Consider the following 15,266-nt stretch of genomic DNA (forward strand, 5'->3'; position numbering starts at 1 on the left):
CTTTATGACAGTTCGGGTTTTGCTTTGTTTTTTTTTTTTTGGGTTTTTTTGTGGGTGGTGCGGCGAAATGAGCTGCAATTATTTACCCAAAATACGTGTTACCCTCCCACCACTTGGCTAAATCATTTAATTGAATTACCACTTTTTTTTCGTACAACAGCTTGTGGTTTTTTTTGTTTTTGTATTGCAACAATTGTCGCGTGTTTGGGCCGGGTTTTGTGTGTGGAATTTCTGATTTGATTTCTGGTTGCGTGCAGTTGGAAATTCACTAGCAACATTTCTGTATGTGTGTGTGTATTACCAATTTTGCGTGAGTGTATGTAAGTGTTAGCCAAATAACTAAGGCCCCATTTGGCGGCATTACGACGCGACTGGCTCGTAATGAGAGTCTGAATCAGATATCAGTTATGTTTCTTTTGGCTAATTTTGGTCTGGCTACGATCTTATCATCCGTGGTTACATTCTTTTCGGTTTTCTATTTTTGGTATTCATTGGTAAGAAGGTTTCTGTAAAACTTCCAGACAGTATTATACATTAAAGTTCATATAATTTGTAGAAATTAGTTGATGGATTTTACCTCTAATACCAAATCCTCCTAATATAAAATATGAAAGGTTTTTATAATTATAAAGATTTTTATTGTTCTAATTGAAAAATTTGATAAACTTTTTCAATAAAATGGTGGATGAATTAAATTCATTGGCAATGCTCTTAAATAACGCAAAGGTTTTATTTTAAAATTCGTTTTATTTTATTTAAAATTATTCGATAATTTATGCTTGTTTTTGCATTGGTTATAATTTACTAGCTGACTGTAATGACTCTTTGGTGAGGTTCCCATCATCCTTAAGTGACTTAATCTCGTCCTAGAACAACGAGTGGTGATGGTGGTGGGCCAACTTCAGTGGCAGGGCTTTCAGGTGGGCGTGTGGTGCAGCCAGGAGTTTGGGGAAGGCGTAACCGATGGACACGCGGTGGGTGGTGGTCTTGGGTCCGGGAATTGCTCGGTAGGTGGGCGCAAAAGGCACCGCCTCCAAAATGGGTGGCAGCACTTGGTGGGTAACGGTGGGCAGGTGGAACTCCGGCAGAAGTGGTGCAGCAGCTGGCAGGAAGGTGGATGCGGGCAAAAGTGGTGCAGGAGCGGGTAGAAGTGGTGCAGGAGCGGGTAGAAGTGGTGCAGGAGCGGGAAGAAGTGCTTGAGGAGCGGGTAAAAGTGGTGCAGGAGCAGGTAAAAGTGGTGCAGGAGCGGGCAACAGAGGAGCAGGAGCATATACAGGAGCCGGTGGTGCTGGTGCATAAACTGGTGGTGCAGGACCATACACCGGTGGTGGAGGAGCAAACGCCGGTGGAGGAGCCACCGCAGGAAGCAAAGGAGCAGGTGGAATCACTGACTCCTGCACCGCATAATCCAAGTGGTGCGGCAAAGCGTGCAGGGATTCCAAGTGGTTCAGATGATGACCATCGAAGTGGTTCACATGATGAGGATCAAAGTGGTTGAAGTGGTGGTTGAAGAGCTGCGAAGGCTTGGCTTCACCACCCACCAGAAGGAAAGCCAAGGCAAAAGACTAAAAAAGTAGGATGATTAGATACACTTTAATATTAATCACTAGTAATCCTTGGATCCTCACCCATGTTAGTTGCCACATCTTTCTTGGGGAATTTATTTTAATTTTCTTTGGGGAAGTAGCTTATCGATCGGTGTGCTCGACCTGTTGGTTTGATTGTTAATGCCTCCCCATTGTCAAGATCCATTATTATTTATACTGGTCTGTCATTCAATAGACTTGCACTTGCATTTCTTCACTTTCGTCGCCGAGTTGGCCCACTCAGCCTATTAGGTTGTTGGCCCGCTTGAGGTGAGGTAAACTAGTCGGCTTTAGTTGGCCAGCAGTTCGTGACTGCGACTGCCTTTGATCGAGGGGCCAATAACTTCTTAGGCGATTCGAAAGCACGGCCCTCGATTATATAATACGTATTATATGGGGCCAAACCAAGCCCACTGACAGTTTTCCATAAGTGGAATATGATTATGATAACCCATAAATATTGCTTTGACCATAAACAACAATCGATATTGCGCTTGAGGTGGCAACACAGTCACAACAAATTTCGTTTACATGCTGACTAACTTCAGTTTTATAGTAGGTTGCCATTAAATCAACTTTGTCTCCACCATCGAAACTTGTATATATTTAAATAAATTGATTTATGTTATTAAGGAGATTATGTTTCTTAAGTACAAAATTGGTAAATATGCGAATCATTTAAAGATATCATGGTTTGTATCTACATATGTTATTCTTACAGTATTGAATAACAAAGTTTCTCAGAAGAATTGTAAAAAACCAGCTCTAAAATAATTTAGACCAAAGGATATATTATCTACCTGGTAAAATCTTGGCAGTCTTACTGCTTAATTTATAAGCTTAGCAAACCCTAAGTAAATAATATTATTTATTTATTTATTACTAGAATTTAAATCATTAAACAAAGATACTGTGCCATCAAAACTTTGGGAGCCGCAGTCTAGAAACTTCATATATAATCTGCATCTGCATATTTATTCTCAAATTTCTAGCTCTTTTAGTTTCCGAGATTTCGTCGTTCATAAGTTGGACATACAGTCATGTATAATATAATATATTATATATAAGATTAAATATACTTTATGTTAACCAAGTGATTTCTTTGATCTATTACATTCTTTTCCACAAATACAGTATACCCTTTTATCCTAGAAGAATCGGGTATAAACATAGAAGTTAGTTAATTGTTTGTTCGTTATTTATTCTTCAAGTTGTTTTACAAAAATTGTCTAAAATTTGGCTTGTTGACCGATTAGTCCTTAGACCACCACTGGAGCTGGGGCAGCGGCGGCGAGGGGAGCGGCGTAGGGGGATGCCAGGTAGGGAGCGGCGTAGGGCGAGGCGTAGGGGTAGGCGGAGTATGCAGCGGCGTAGGGAGCAGCATAAGAAGCAGCCAGAGGAGCACCCAGAGGAGCAGCCAGAGGAGCAGCCAGAGGAGCAGCCAGAGGAGCAGCCAGAGGAGCAGCCACTGGAGCAGCTAGAGGAGCGGAGTAGGCAGCCGCCAGAGGAGCAGCGGCGTACTTGGCCACCACGGCGGGAGCAGCTGGGATTCCGGACACATAGCGGCTGGAGTAGGGGGCGGTGAACTCGAAGGGGGCGGTGGTGTAGGAGGACAGGGTGCCGTCGTAGTTGTTGCGCACATCCACCTGGCTGCTGCCACCGGCGGCGTACAGAGGAGCATTGGCATAGGCCAGAGGAGCGGCCAAAGGAGCCGCCAGAGGAGCAGCCAGTGGGGCAACCACTCCTGGTTTGGCCGCAGAGCAGGCAACGAGGGCAGCGAGAACCAACTTTAAAATAAGATAAATATATCATTAGATACAACTTAATCCTCCTTGTTTTTGGGTAGTAACTCCTTTTGTTAACTTACAAACTTGTACATTTTGCTGGGGATTGGTGGTGTCTTAAGCTGTTGAGCGATAATGTTCATTTGAAGTCGGGTAAGTAGCTTATATAGCTCGTGCCCATATCCGTGCTCTTTGGGGGACATTCTGTCTGCGCCGATTTTTGGTCGCTTCTTCTTCTTTTGCTGGCCAACCTGGTCGAGTGCCAAGCAGCATACATGATCGCCATTTGGCCAAGACGTGCTCCGCCTTCAATTGCCCAATGTATTGTCGGAAGTTGTCCAAGTTGTACTCCGAATTTTTCGCCTGCACTATAAAAATACAACATATTTTTTCTTAAATTTTTTACATAAAATCTATTTATTTATTTCTTATATATTTATTTCTTGAATTTGTTACTTAAAAACTATTTATTTATTTTTAACTCCTCAACTGTTTAAGTCCCTTAAAATTGTTTATTTCGTTACGAAAATTCTTTATTTTGTAAAAAACTAACCATTTTAATATGTATAGGATATTAGTCTTAAGAAATTATTTTAAGTTGAATACAAAACATTCATAAAAATAATTTTGATTGATCAGTAGAACAACAGAACATGCTATAAATTTTTTACGATCTCAGTTAACTTTAGAAACTTCTCATCAGCCATTAGGAAATGCCTCTTATAGGTACTAAAAATGATATAACATATCTAAAGTTTAAAAAACCCAAACTTTCTAAAAACCTGTTTTCTTTGCTCCAAAGTGGTCATTAAAAAGAAATTATCATAAAATTATTCTTTTTTTTTTAAGAAGCTACACTTTTATTTGTACATAGTGAAATATATATATTTTTTTTTAGTGCAATGATCCACATTTGTATGCAGCCGAAGACTCCCTCGATGGTTGGGAAGTCTCGGCGTAATTTGCAGTCTGTTTGGGCCATCAATGTGCGCCGCCTTGTATTGAATTGGACGCAATCTAAGCCAAATTGGCTATAAAAATCGTCGCTCCCCCTCTAGGCCACGATTCCGCCCCACTAAATGTCTCATTAGTTCACTTTTTAATGGCTCGCAGAGTCGCCAATAAAAGGCGGTCGTAAAATGCCCCTTCATCCTTGCCGCCGGAGCTTCATTTGTTTGTTCGCGATGACCTGACCTTGACGCCATCTGGCCACAGGATAAGATGAGATGTGGCTGCCTCAACCACCGACTGACTGGCTCAATCACACCGAGGCGGCTTAATTGGCCCACGAGGTGAGGGGCCGAGCGATCGAGTGGTCGAAACCGGCTCGCCGACTTAATGAGCCATCGCAGATCTCTCGGTCACGTGCTGGCCTGGTCAGCAGCATCGGCGTCATCTGATGGCTCGTTTCTGCTGGATTTGCGATTTGCACGGTTGTGCTCTTCACCACTCGGGTATTTGTCCTTCATAAAAGGTTTTACAATGTAACTGGCTTTTATAGATGTTCCACAAAAGGAAATACTCTAAAACTAATTTATTAAAGAGTTTGATTTTTTTTTTAATATGAAATTGTAGGTCTTTGTATTAAATTTACTTTAGTTTACTATCTTCGCTCAAAAAAAAAAAAGCGAAAACCCCTTATTTAAAATTGATTATATAAGTGGTACAACATTTTTTAGTTTAATTGCAAAAAGTCGATTTTAAAAGAGCATTTGAAATATTAATGGCAGTTGAGGATTTATATTCATTTTTTTTAGGTTGACAATCAAAAAACAATTACTTATATGACCAATAAAGTTTTTACTTCACTGAATAAGATGTGACATCCAACCGTTTTTATCATCTTTTGTTACACCAAATCAATATTATTAATAATTTCTTTAATTTTGGGTCTTAAATGTTCTACTTTTTATTAATCTTAAGCTGTTATTAAGTCTGATGGGACTTTAATCCTTGGTATCTTATTTATCGGCATTTCTTAAAATTTAATTTAAAAGTAATGTGGATAGAGCATCTGGGTATTCGTTACTCCTTCTCTACTGCTTCTGGAATCCGATCCGATGATGACGAAGATCTCAAGGTTGTCGCGATGACGAGTAGAGAGGGCTATATACATACATATATATAGTACGATGCCTGGCGATCGAGTTGCCCCACGCATGTAACTGTACACCTTGTATTCTGTATCCGCATTGCCGCCACTTCTGATCGGGGTGATCCGGTGATCCGATCTTGGCAGCCACCACAGGTGGTACAGTCCAACTCGCCTCTCAAGACTCAAGTTTCTGGACCGAAATTCTCGACCGATGATGCGCCAATTTTCCACTGAGTCAAGCACGGAAATACAACTTGAGCCATCAGCCATCTTCACCATCAACTTCTTGTCTTCGGCACTTGAATTCACAGCTGTGAAATCCACTCACTTCCTAGTTAACCTTTTTAATTAGATTGCAAGCTGATTTAGAGCCGCTTCAGAAGCTTTATCCCTCTTAAGAATTATTCGACTGTCGCCAGTACCGTTTGTATTTAATGGATTTTCGAAAGCCAAATTTATGCAGACCACATTCTAATTCCTGTTTTTGTTTTTGCGGGAAAGCAGGTTCTATCCCCCCTAAAAAAAATTATATATATAAATATGTATAGATCCAGATCCCAGTTCCGTTCCCAGATTTGATTCTGATCAATGACACTTGACTTTAATTGGCTTTCATAAATTTACGTCAAAACTTAGTCGCCCGATTTGTTTTTTTTTTTTATTTTTAACAAACATTTCCAATGCCAAGTTTAAGGTCTCATTATGAAGAGCGTCCGATGGAGATCTCTTGGCCCGATTCGTGTGTATGTAAATGGCTGAACATTAACCCATCGGAGGAGAGTGAAAGGTGTAAATGGAGACCTCTTTTCGGCGGTGTCTGCGCGTCAGCCTTCGAAATATTATGCAAATGCAGTCTCCATCGATGGCAATGAGACCCACAAAAAATGGCCAATAAAACACTAAGACACTCGGATCGAAAGACTAAGCTTAGATGGCAAGTTTATTATCGAGGTGTGTATATTCGCTAAGAGCAGAAGTCATCGCAGTTTGATGATCAGTCGGGATGGCTCTGGCTCGCTTAATTATTTGTTATTAATCTAGAAGGAGTTGGGCTTGGGATCGGAGGACTAACGCCTCTGAATCTGCGGTGTGCCGTAGGAAGTGAGACCTGTAGTCCGTGGCACACTGGCATAGGGAGCTCCAGCCTGCAGCGGCAGTTGCGCCACATTGAGGGGCGTGATGCCAAAGGGAACGGGGAGTTTCAGGTTCAAGGAATTGGCATCCGCATTGGATATGAGGGATCTTCCTGCGGAGGATCCTGCTGGAATCGCTGGCCTGGCCACCTGTTGGGTTTGCACTGCCGAGGGAGCCACCTGAAGTGGCGCAGATGGTGCTCCAAATACGTAACCCTGACTGGTCAAGGCCTGGGTGAAGGCAGCCTGCTCCAAGGCGGGTTCAGCAAATTGGCGAGCCACTTGGGGATATTGCTGGGATTGTTGATATTGGGTTCTCTGTCCTCGCTGAAGAACTGGTCGACTGGGAGCGGGATAGTGGTAATAGGCCAGCTGGGAACTGGGCTTGATGGAGTATTCCAGATGGGAGACATCGGCCAAAGCAGAGCTCATTAATTGCAGCATTACAATCCACATAATGGTTAACTGAAAGTTCAGTGAGATTAATCCTTTGTAATTCTTTACACTACACAAAAACACTCACATTCGCCATTTCACAAAACACTTTTCCCAGTTCTTGTTCTAAATGCTATATATATATTCTCTTAAACCGCCGATCTGGTAGCCGATGTTCGTCGTCGCAGCTTTGGCAGCTGATTAAAATTTGTGAGCCAGCCGAAGATGCTTTTTATATGCGTATGGAGGAGCTGCGATCGGTTCTCAGACCTTTTTTTTAAGCCTCTCTCTCATAAACTCATCAACTCACCTTTTCGGGTCTTCTTCCTCTGGCTCTTTGTGAATGCTTTGGGCCAACAACAATACTAACACAACTTGACTGCAGGCCAAGACGAAGCTTTTTTGGCATTTTTTCTGTTGCCTTTGTTTATTTACTTTGTCTGTTTGTTGTGGCTTAACAAAGCTGTTGCCGGGGCAGTTTTGTCTATTGATAATATTGATACTCGGCTGCCTTGCATATAAATCAATGTTGGTCATTTTTATTGGCATCCAAGCTATGCAACTACACAAATTAGCAGTGGCTTAGTTGGCCAACTGAAAAAAGGAAGGAAAAGATACTACCTATTGGCAAATCCCCCGTAACTCCGCCACTGTTCTTGACTTTGCTGCATACCTCAGGCATGTCGACAGCATTTGAGCTTATTAAACACAAATCGAATCGAATCGAGCGTCATGTGACAGGAGCCAGAAATGCCGCCCAAACATAAAAGCCATTAGCCACTGGCCAAAACGGAGGACTTTGTCGGAGCGGTGCGAGATTTGCATGCTAAAGACCCGATTGTCCGATTGTTGTCCATATCTCGTATCTCGCCGTTTGATTGCCGCTTTTTCTATGTGGGTTTCTCGTCAAAGACTGACCTCAGACGGTGGGACCTAATCAAAATCTATGCGCATCTAATTTAAAATTACACTGAACCAAATGTGAGTTAACTTTGTGTTGTAAATAAGTTGTTTTAAAATAGGTTTAAACATTAAGGTAACGTGTTCTATTTTATTTTTCAGTTTAGTTTTGTTTTAATGATAGAATTATATAAATTATAAGAATATATGAATTTTTTTATAATTTATAACATGTATTTTCTTTTATAAATAATTTCTAAAAAGTGTTCCAACTTAAAGAATTTTTAATTAAATGTTTTATAAAAAAAACTGTGATTATTGGACTGTTAGAATATTCTTATAATAAGATTAATTATTTCTAAGTAACTCATTATATTTACTTTATGTTTCTTAATTACTTTATTTGTTAAATTAACATTTTTTTCTAACTTTTGGATATGACACCTATTTAAATATTCACCCGTTAAATGCGGAAGTATTTTCTTAAAATCTATATTTGTAGTGTAATCAAGTTGTCTATCTTTCAAGTCAAAAGCTCTTTAAAGTTTAAACTGTTGACCCAATTGACTGAGAGCTCCGTTCTCACCCCCTATGTCCCTCTCTCTCTCCTTCTCTCCCTCTCTTTCTATTGAGTTAGGTCAGTTGGCCAGAAGTTAATAGGAGTTAATAGCCGCAGATCAGGCAGTATTTCTCTGGGCAATCTCAGTGTCTTGCCTCGCCTTCGACCAAAATTGGCGTAGCCAAAAATTACTCGGAACCATGAAAACATCTGAATTATTTATGGGCTTTGATATAAGCATAATTTAATCGCAACGCGGCGCGTTCTTCGCATAAATTCACGAGTCGCGTATAATACGAAGCATAACAACATTATTTAGATTTAATTAATTGCTAATCTGAGGAAATTATCATTCATAGTTGTGCATAATGAGGCGAGGGGCCCAACTGGTTGTTTTTTTTCTCGAGTCACCAACCCTGAGCGTTGAATGTGGGGGGAGGTGCTCCGTAGACGGCAGCTGGAGAATGATGAGGTGGTGGTGGCCCAAAGTGGAGTTTAAATCTTCCGAAGGAGGGCGGTGCTGCAAACTGGTAACCGCTGGGCGGGGCTGCGAATTTGGTTATGAACTGAGGTGGCGGTGGTGCGGCTGCAAAGTGAACTGGAGGTGGTGCGGCTGAAAAGTGAACTGGAGGTGGTGCTGCCGAAAATTGAACTGGAGGTGGTGCGGCATAATGAACTGGTGGTGCGGCATAATGAACTGACGGTGGTGGTGCTGCATATCCCGTGTAAGTAGTAGTTGTAGTGGTTACTGGAGCTCCCAATGAAACCTTAATAACTGGTTGTGGTGCAGCATAAGAAGTTGCATATTTATAAATCGTCTGAGGAGCATGATTATAATGTTCTGAGGATTCGTAGCTAAACGACTGATGAGCATTGTAAACCGCGGGAACAGTCACAGTATCCGAAACGGGAACAGCTACCGGAGTGGGAACACCAACCGGAGTGGGAACAGCAACCGGATGGGGAACAGCTACTGGTGATGGAACCGGAACTGGCACTGGAACCGGAACTCCCACAGGAACTCCCACTGCTGATGGTCCATGAAGGAAACTCCCAATCACTGGAGAACCCAGACACATCAGAACACTCAATAAAGCGCACTAAATATAAGAAAATATCATTAAATATATTTCTTCAAAAACACTTTTCAATCACTTGCTTTTATCATCTTTTTCCGTAATACTTTCTTCCGTTTTCGATTTCCGTATTAAGTCACTTCTCCTCGACACTTTCACGCGTAATGAATCGATTTTGGCTGACCATTGCAGACTTATATACCACAATCCGAATTGCGTCGCTTACATTATGCTGATTTCGGGGGAGGGGAAAAGGGGGGTCTGTAAACTAGAGAAGGCGAAAAGTAAAACTCCATTAAGGGATCTGCGCACGACGTGCAATCGACAAGCAAATCGTGCGGCAAATGCATGCGACAAGTTTTGCAATGCCCCATCCTCAAGGGAAATTCAAGGGAGGCAACGAATCGGAGGTATTGGTCAAAACTCCAAATGGGTTAATTAAAGAGAGTGCATACCACAGATTTTTGCAAGCATTTTGGAGCAGTGTTAGGTCATGACCCCGATTTAATTTTACTTTTTGAATATTTTTATAGGCAATTTTTTAAATGATGATTAATTAAATTTTGATTATGAACATATAAATGGTTTTAATTTATTTTGACATTTTAATTAGCCATTAAACACAGATATGATTCGAACTTCGGCTAGACATCTAATGATTTGTGTGGCACTGAACTCAAAATCGCTATAAAAAATAGATTTGTTTAACAGTAAATAATTTTGTTTAAATTAACCCATAGATCATATGACTTATAATTTATATGACACTGAAATCTAAATATAGAACAAATCAAAATTAAAAGAAATTATATAAATATATAGGAATTGCGTAACATTCATGTTTAAAAAAGAATTGAAGGATATCTTGCTTTACTTGGATTATCTTAAGATACCATATAAAAATCCTGAGTTCAAGCCACTCCATTTAAGAAGCCATTAGCATGTGCACTTCATTTGGCCAAATCCACGGATCCCATTTATGAATGCACGCGCTGCACTGCCACAACTTTTACTGCCGCCGCCGCCAGCTGGAAAACAAAAACAAAAGCAGAGATAAATACATCCAAGTTGCGGCGGCAGCAAGAAAACCCATTGCGATCACGTTCCAGGCACCTTTTTATGCCTTATGACTCTGATTGATGGCCGTTGCCGAAATATAAATGCCAAAATATCACACGCCAGTTAAAAGTCGATTTATTACCGCCGCCAACAAAGCCAGGTTCGAAGCTCTCAATTAGTCGAGGCTCTTGAGAAGCCCGAAAGTTGGCTGCGCATTTGGCAGCGTATTCAAGCCGCCCGAAAGTGGGCAAACGCGTGTTGGAGGTACTGCTCCCATAAAATCAGGCTGAATCTGTCGTAAACAGCCGAAATTCCCGCACGGGTGGCCAATTAAATTCGGCTGCCAAATGCGCGACACGCGCTCATCGAAAATTGTCAACGGAAAAACAAGGGAAACGCGGGTGCGGGAAAGCCGACGAAATTACCATAACAAAGTGGCTAAATCAGAAATCGATATGTTCACCTTCGCTGAACCGAAAAGCGGGCACTAAAAGCGGGAATTTCCCCGAAGATTTTCCTCTGCCATTGTGGAGTGGAGCACACGCCCAGCTCTCAGATACTTGAGTGGTTGCTTCGTGATTTCCACAAATTTTCCACCCAATTTTCCACCCCATTTTCGCCCCCATTTTCCACAGATTTTCCACAGCCAGTGGCAACAGGTGCTCTCGAGTTGGAGCCGCATTGTAATGTAATGCGTGCTAAATCGCTGCACGTGTTGCCAGCTTTTCCCACTCGGAAAAACTTTGCTGTACACCTTTTGAAGTTTTCAGGTGATTTGATTCACTCAATTGATTGAGCATGCTGTTTGTATTTATGGGGTGAAAAATATGCTACAAATATTATACAAATGGTTGATTTACTCCCAGGAAATTTAAAGAAGGGCGTGTATTATATAATGCGATTATATTGTTTGAGTGATTGCACTTCCTTGTATAAAAAAGAGTAATAAAACAATGTTTATGTTTTGGTGTAGGATATTCCAATTTCAATTTATTTCCGATATATAAATGTGAATATTGAAATGCATTTATTTAAATTACATAGATCTTTCTTTGATAGTCGAAAACTTAGCTTCAGAAGTATGCAAATGATCTTAGATTAATTTATATTAACATGCATTTCTCAGGATAAGTCTGCCACTTTTAATAAGTATATTTTAATGTCAATTATTTTTCTGTTAATTATACAATTCCAAATCCCTTCTTTCATAATTGTTCAATATTTTCTTCTTTTGAATATAATTATAGACACAGCTTATTCTTTATGCAATGCATAATCCTTTTGCCACATTACTCATACGCAATAAAGGCAGTCGTTGAACCCAAATGCAAGGACACTCGAGTGCACTACAGAATTTAATTATCGGTTGGAAAATCCTCTTAAAACAACAACGAAATAATTACGAGCAGTTGCTGATTGTGGGTGGCAGTTGCTCTCTTCAAGTCAATGTCCTGGTCAAGGACATTCGAAAACGTGTGCATTTCCCAGTACGTGCAGTTCCTGCGGTCATGGATCAGATTTCCCGGGCAAGTGCTTGGCACTTGAAAATTAATTTTCCCTCGTGCGGTGTCCTTTGCCCGGATTCTGGTTTCAATGAAGGCGCTCTAATTGCAGCGCCTGAGGATGAAAAGACGGGCAAAGGTTGTTGCCCTGGCTGGAATCACTGGCTTGTTAATAATTCAGAGTGTGGAGCAAAAGCAAAGCGAAATGCAAAACCAATTCCGCTTGAATAATTCCATTTGGCTTAGCATACTCTCGGGGTAGCCGGGAAAACTCAGCGGAAAAGCCAGAATTCGGCGTGGGACTTCCACTCAAACTGAAGAGCGGCGGATAAACAACAGGTGTGTTGCATTCGCGAGGTTGTGGGAATCAACTGAGAGCTGCAACTGTGCCATGAGAGCACCTGCCACAAAACGCATCCACTTAGTGTCAAGCGACGTTCTCGAATGAATATTCAATGGTTTGCAAAATGTAGGAAGCTGACAAAAATATTATCTATATGCCCACCTTTGTCTGCGAATCTCAGAAGGTCGTTGTCAAATTATCGCTTGAGTAGCTAACGGTAATGCTGACTTTATAATCCGACAAATACGACATGGTTTATGAGCAGGGAGACATAATTTATTCCGTACTGAACTGAGACAAATTAAACTTATTGCTGGGCACAATTGAGTTGTATGGTTGTCAAGGTCGAAATGCCGCCAACAATGGCTTATTGTTATGTTATGTTCGCTATGAATTACATTTAGCAACCCCGCCCATCAACACAAGATTTTCACTTAATAACATTTATTAGCTAAAATATTAAATTGATTTCCAGTTTGCCGACAGGCAAGCACGACTTTTCAATTTTTGCTTAAATAATGGTTGCTTTTTTTGTAAGCCAGGATCAACTGAACAGTTAAAAAAATAATTAAGTGGCTCAATTCACTTTTCAGCGGCTCTTGATGTGCTCCCATTTTTCACTTGCGAAACTGGGCAAAAAGCATTTAGCGGCGACAGCTGGCCGGGCATTAATAAAAAGATATTTCAACGCACTTTTCACTCGGCCCCCCTTTTTTTCCTGGTCAACCTGTTGAAAAGGCGCACGCGTTTGTCGCTTGAGTCTTTCGTTTTTGTGAGATGAAGAGGGGGAAGGCGGGAAGGGGAGAAGAGGGAAAGAGGAAGAGGAGGAGAGAGGCTGGCCAAGGCGTTGCAATAAAAAACAATTTTTGTTTGGAATTTTGTTTTTTCCTTCAAAAATTTCAAAACACTCGACGGGAGTCGAAATGAATCGAGCGAGTTGCTCAAGTAAAATTAATTTAAAGTGCAATTGAATGCTGAATGGGAATTGGAAGTTGGCGCGAAATAATAGTTGGTTGTTGGAAAATCGAATAAGCGATTGGGTGTCAGATGTTTGTGATGCCAAGACTAGCAATTCGATTTGGATTACTCATAAGTACAAATAGAGCTCACACTTAGAAACCCTATATTATAATTTGAATATTATTTATATTTTTATGATTATACAAAATTATTCCTAAGGGTTTTGTTTCTTTACTCTTTAATTCAAACATAGAATCATGAAACATATTGAAATTATTTACGAATATAATTTTCCTCAAGTTTTGGTTATATTCAAGTGTAATTAGAATTTTTATGGGTTATTTCGAAATAATTGTGTTTTAGGAAATAATTTATCTAATCCATATTTTTACTTTATAGAATACTTAAAGAACTCCTTAAGAGCTCCACTGAATAAAAAATCACATTTATATTCGTTTTTAGAGTCATTTATCGTTTATTTACAGAAAGTGTCGAATCCACCGGTGCATTTTTGGGTTGCACCATTAAAACAAAATCAACGAAACTTGATCCTTCCTTCCGCCAATCTCTCGTTCTCGCTCTCGCCGCCTCCCGTTAGTCGTCCTTAGTTCTCTAGCTGTCTCTGTCTCTAAGTGGGGTTCCTTCTTCGGGGGTTTGAGGGGTTTTTGTACACAATTTGGGGATTGACCCGATAATGTCTGCCTCTGACTACGAAATGCAAAATTCAACACTTTGTCGGCAGCAAAATGCGAATTATCCGCTGGAATAGTTCACTTCAGGGGGTCGTCAACGGGGGGCTGGTCACCAATATATACGATATATACGATATTGGATCCTTAGTGCAGGTAGGCACCATGTCCGTAGCCGGCGTATCCCAGTCCGTATCCACCAATGCCTCCATAGGATCCGTGGTAGGTGGAAGTGGAGTGCAGGGCAGGAACGGCATGGACCAGAGGAGCAGCATGAACCAGAGGAGCAGCATGGACCACCGGGTAGGCCTTGGTGGCCACCTTGTAGGTGTTGGCATACGAAGTGGCCACCGGATGGGCCACAATGGGAGCGGCGTAGCTCTTGATGATCGGAGCATGCGAAATCACGGCGGGAGCAGCATAAGCTGGAGCCAAGGCGGCACCGTAACCCAATCCATAGCCATGGCCATAAGGCGAGATCACTCCGGCATTGGCCACCACGCACAGGGCAGAGATGAGGGCAATCTACCAAAAAAAAAAAATAATATATAATATATATTATCTCACTTCTATTTTGTGGAATATCCTTGTAATCCTTACCAGTTTGAACATTTTGCTGGTTTTGGTTTAGCTTTGACTTCTTGACTGAAGAGCTGAGTGTGTTATGCTTAGACGTCTCAAGTTGCCCGGTTATTTATACCCGCAACATGAGAAATATTCTGACAAATCTTGGCCCAAAAGAGCTGAGCGGAGAGGGAGCGCAAAAAAAAAGACACGCCCCTTTTTCAGCAACCGAGAGCCGAAGCTTTGTGCATTTGCCGACCAACAAGATCGCGAAAGAGATCAGTCACGCTGCGACTTTGGCTCGGACCCACCGGCAATTGGAGCCACCGAATCCCAGATTTCCATGGAAAGCCTCTATGGGCATTTAATTCAATTTGTATATTTCTTGTCAGCTATTGTTGGCTTCCATTTGGGGTGGCGGTTTTTCTCTAACGGAAACTCTGTTACTGCCATTCATTTTGAAGTGGAAGTGAACAATTGTTTTTCTAGCGGTTTCCAGTTGGGAAAATTCTACTGCTAAATCTGGTTTTGTGTTTTATGGTTTTTCAATTCATTTGAGATTTAAATTGGCAATTATTATA

At 41.2% G+C, this 15,266-nt stretch overlaps 5 protein-coding genes across 5 annotated transcripts; all 5 read right to left on the reverse strand.

Annotated features, from left to right (window-relative positions):
• Window positions 1–712: 712 nt before the first annotated feature.
• LOC108089344 (extensin) lies at window positions 713–1,743 on the reverse strand. Its single transcript, XM_017187525.1, has 2 exons — window positions 1,629–1,743; window positions 713–1,565 (listed from the first exon to the last, which is right to left on the reverse strand). Exons 1-2 carry the CDS (start codon window positions 1,644–1,646, stop codon window positions 867–869), a joined length of 717 nt encoding a protein of 238 aa, XP_017043014.1. The 5' UTR covers window positions 1,647–1,743; the 3' UTR covers window positions 713–866.
• A 1,019-nt stretch (window positions 1,744–2,762) lies between these two features.
• LOC108089319 (cuticle protein 16.5) lies at window positions 2,763–3,530 on the reverse strand. The gene is made up of 2 exons (XM_017187496.1): window positions 3,454–3,530; window positions 2,763–3,373 (listed from the first exon to the last, which is right to left on the reverse strand). Exons 1-2 carry the CDS (start codon window positions 3,511–3,513, stop codon window positions 2,846–2,848), a joined length of 588 nt encoding a protein of 195 aa, XP_017042985.1. The 5' UTR covers window positions 3,514–3,530; the 3' UTR covers window positions 2,763–2,845.
• Window positions 3,531–6,372: 2,842 nt separating this feature from the next.
• Window positions 6,373–7,212, reverse strand: LOC108089320. Its single transcript, XM_017187497.1, has 2 exons — window positions 7,122–7,212; window positions 6,373–7,063 (listed from the first exon to the last, which is right to left on the reverse strand). Exons 1-2 carry the CDS (start codon window positions 7,128–7,130, stop codon window positions 6,533–6,535), a joined length of 540 nt encoding a protein of 179 aa, XP_017042986.1. The 5' UTR covers window positions 7,131–7,212; the 3' UTR covers window positions 6,373–6,532.
• A 1,498-nt stretch (window positions 7,213–8,710) lies between these two features.
• Window positions 8,711–9,727, reverse strand: LOC108089318 (extensin-3). The gene is made up of 2 exons (XM_017187495.1): window positions 9,652–9,727; window positions 8,711–9,592 (listed from the first exon to the last, which is right to left on the reverse strand). Exons 1-2 carry the CDS (start codon window positions 9,658–9,660, stop codon window positions 8,900–8,902), a joined length of 702 nt encoding a protein of 233 aa, XP_017042984.1. The 5' UTR covers window positions 9,661–9,727; the 3' UTR covers window positions 8,711–8,899.
• A 4,162-nt stretch (window positions 9,728–13,889) lies between these two features.
• Window positions 13,890–14,791, reverse strand: LOC108089540 (cuticle protein 64). Its single transcript, XM_017187877.1, has 2 exons — window positions 14,722–14,791; window positions 13,890–14,646 (listed from the first exon to the last, which is right to left on the reverse strand). The coding sequence occupies exons 1-2, from the start codon at window positions 14,731–14,733 to the stop codon at window positions 14,269–14,271; spliced, it is 390 nt and encodes a 129-aa protein (XP_017043366.1). The 5' UTR covers window positions 14,734–14,791; the 3' UTR covers window positions 13,890–14,268.
• Between the last annotated feature and the right edge of the window lie 475 nt (window positions 14,792–15,266).

Source organism: Drosophila ficusphila, unplaced genomic scaffold (genome assembly GCF_018152265.1).
Source record: "Drosophila ficusphila isolate 14025-0441.05 unplaced genomic scaffold, ASM1815226v1 contig_286, whole genome shotgun sequence".
NCBI classification, from domain to species: Eukaryota; Metazoa; Arthropoda; class Insecta; order Diptera; family Drosophilidae; genus Drosophila; species Drosophila ficusphila.

What these genes read in the sequence shown, in the direction of transcription:
- LOC108089319 (XM_017187496.1), bottom strand. Translation starts at nt 3,513, where the DNA reads ATGAACATTATCGCTCAACAGCTTAAGACACCACCAATCCCCAGCAAA. An exon ending in CCAGCAAAATGTACAAGTTT is followed by an intron (nt 3,374 to 3,453) that starts GTAAGTTAACAA and finishes CTTATTTTAAAG; the next exon opens with TTGGTTCTCGCTGCCCTCGT.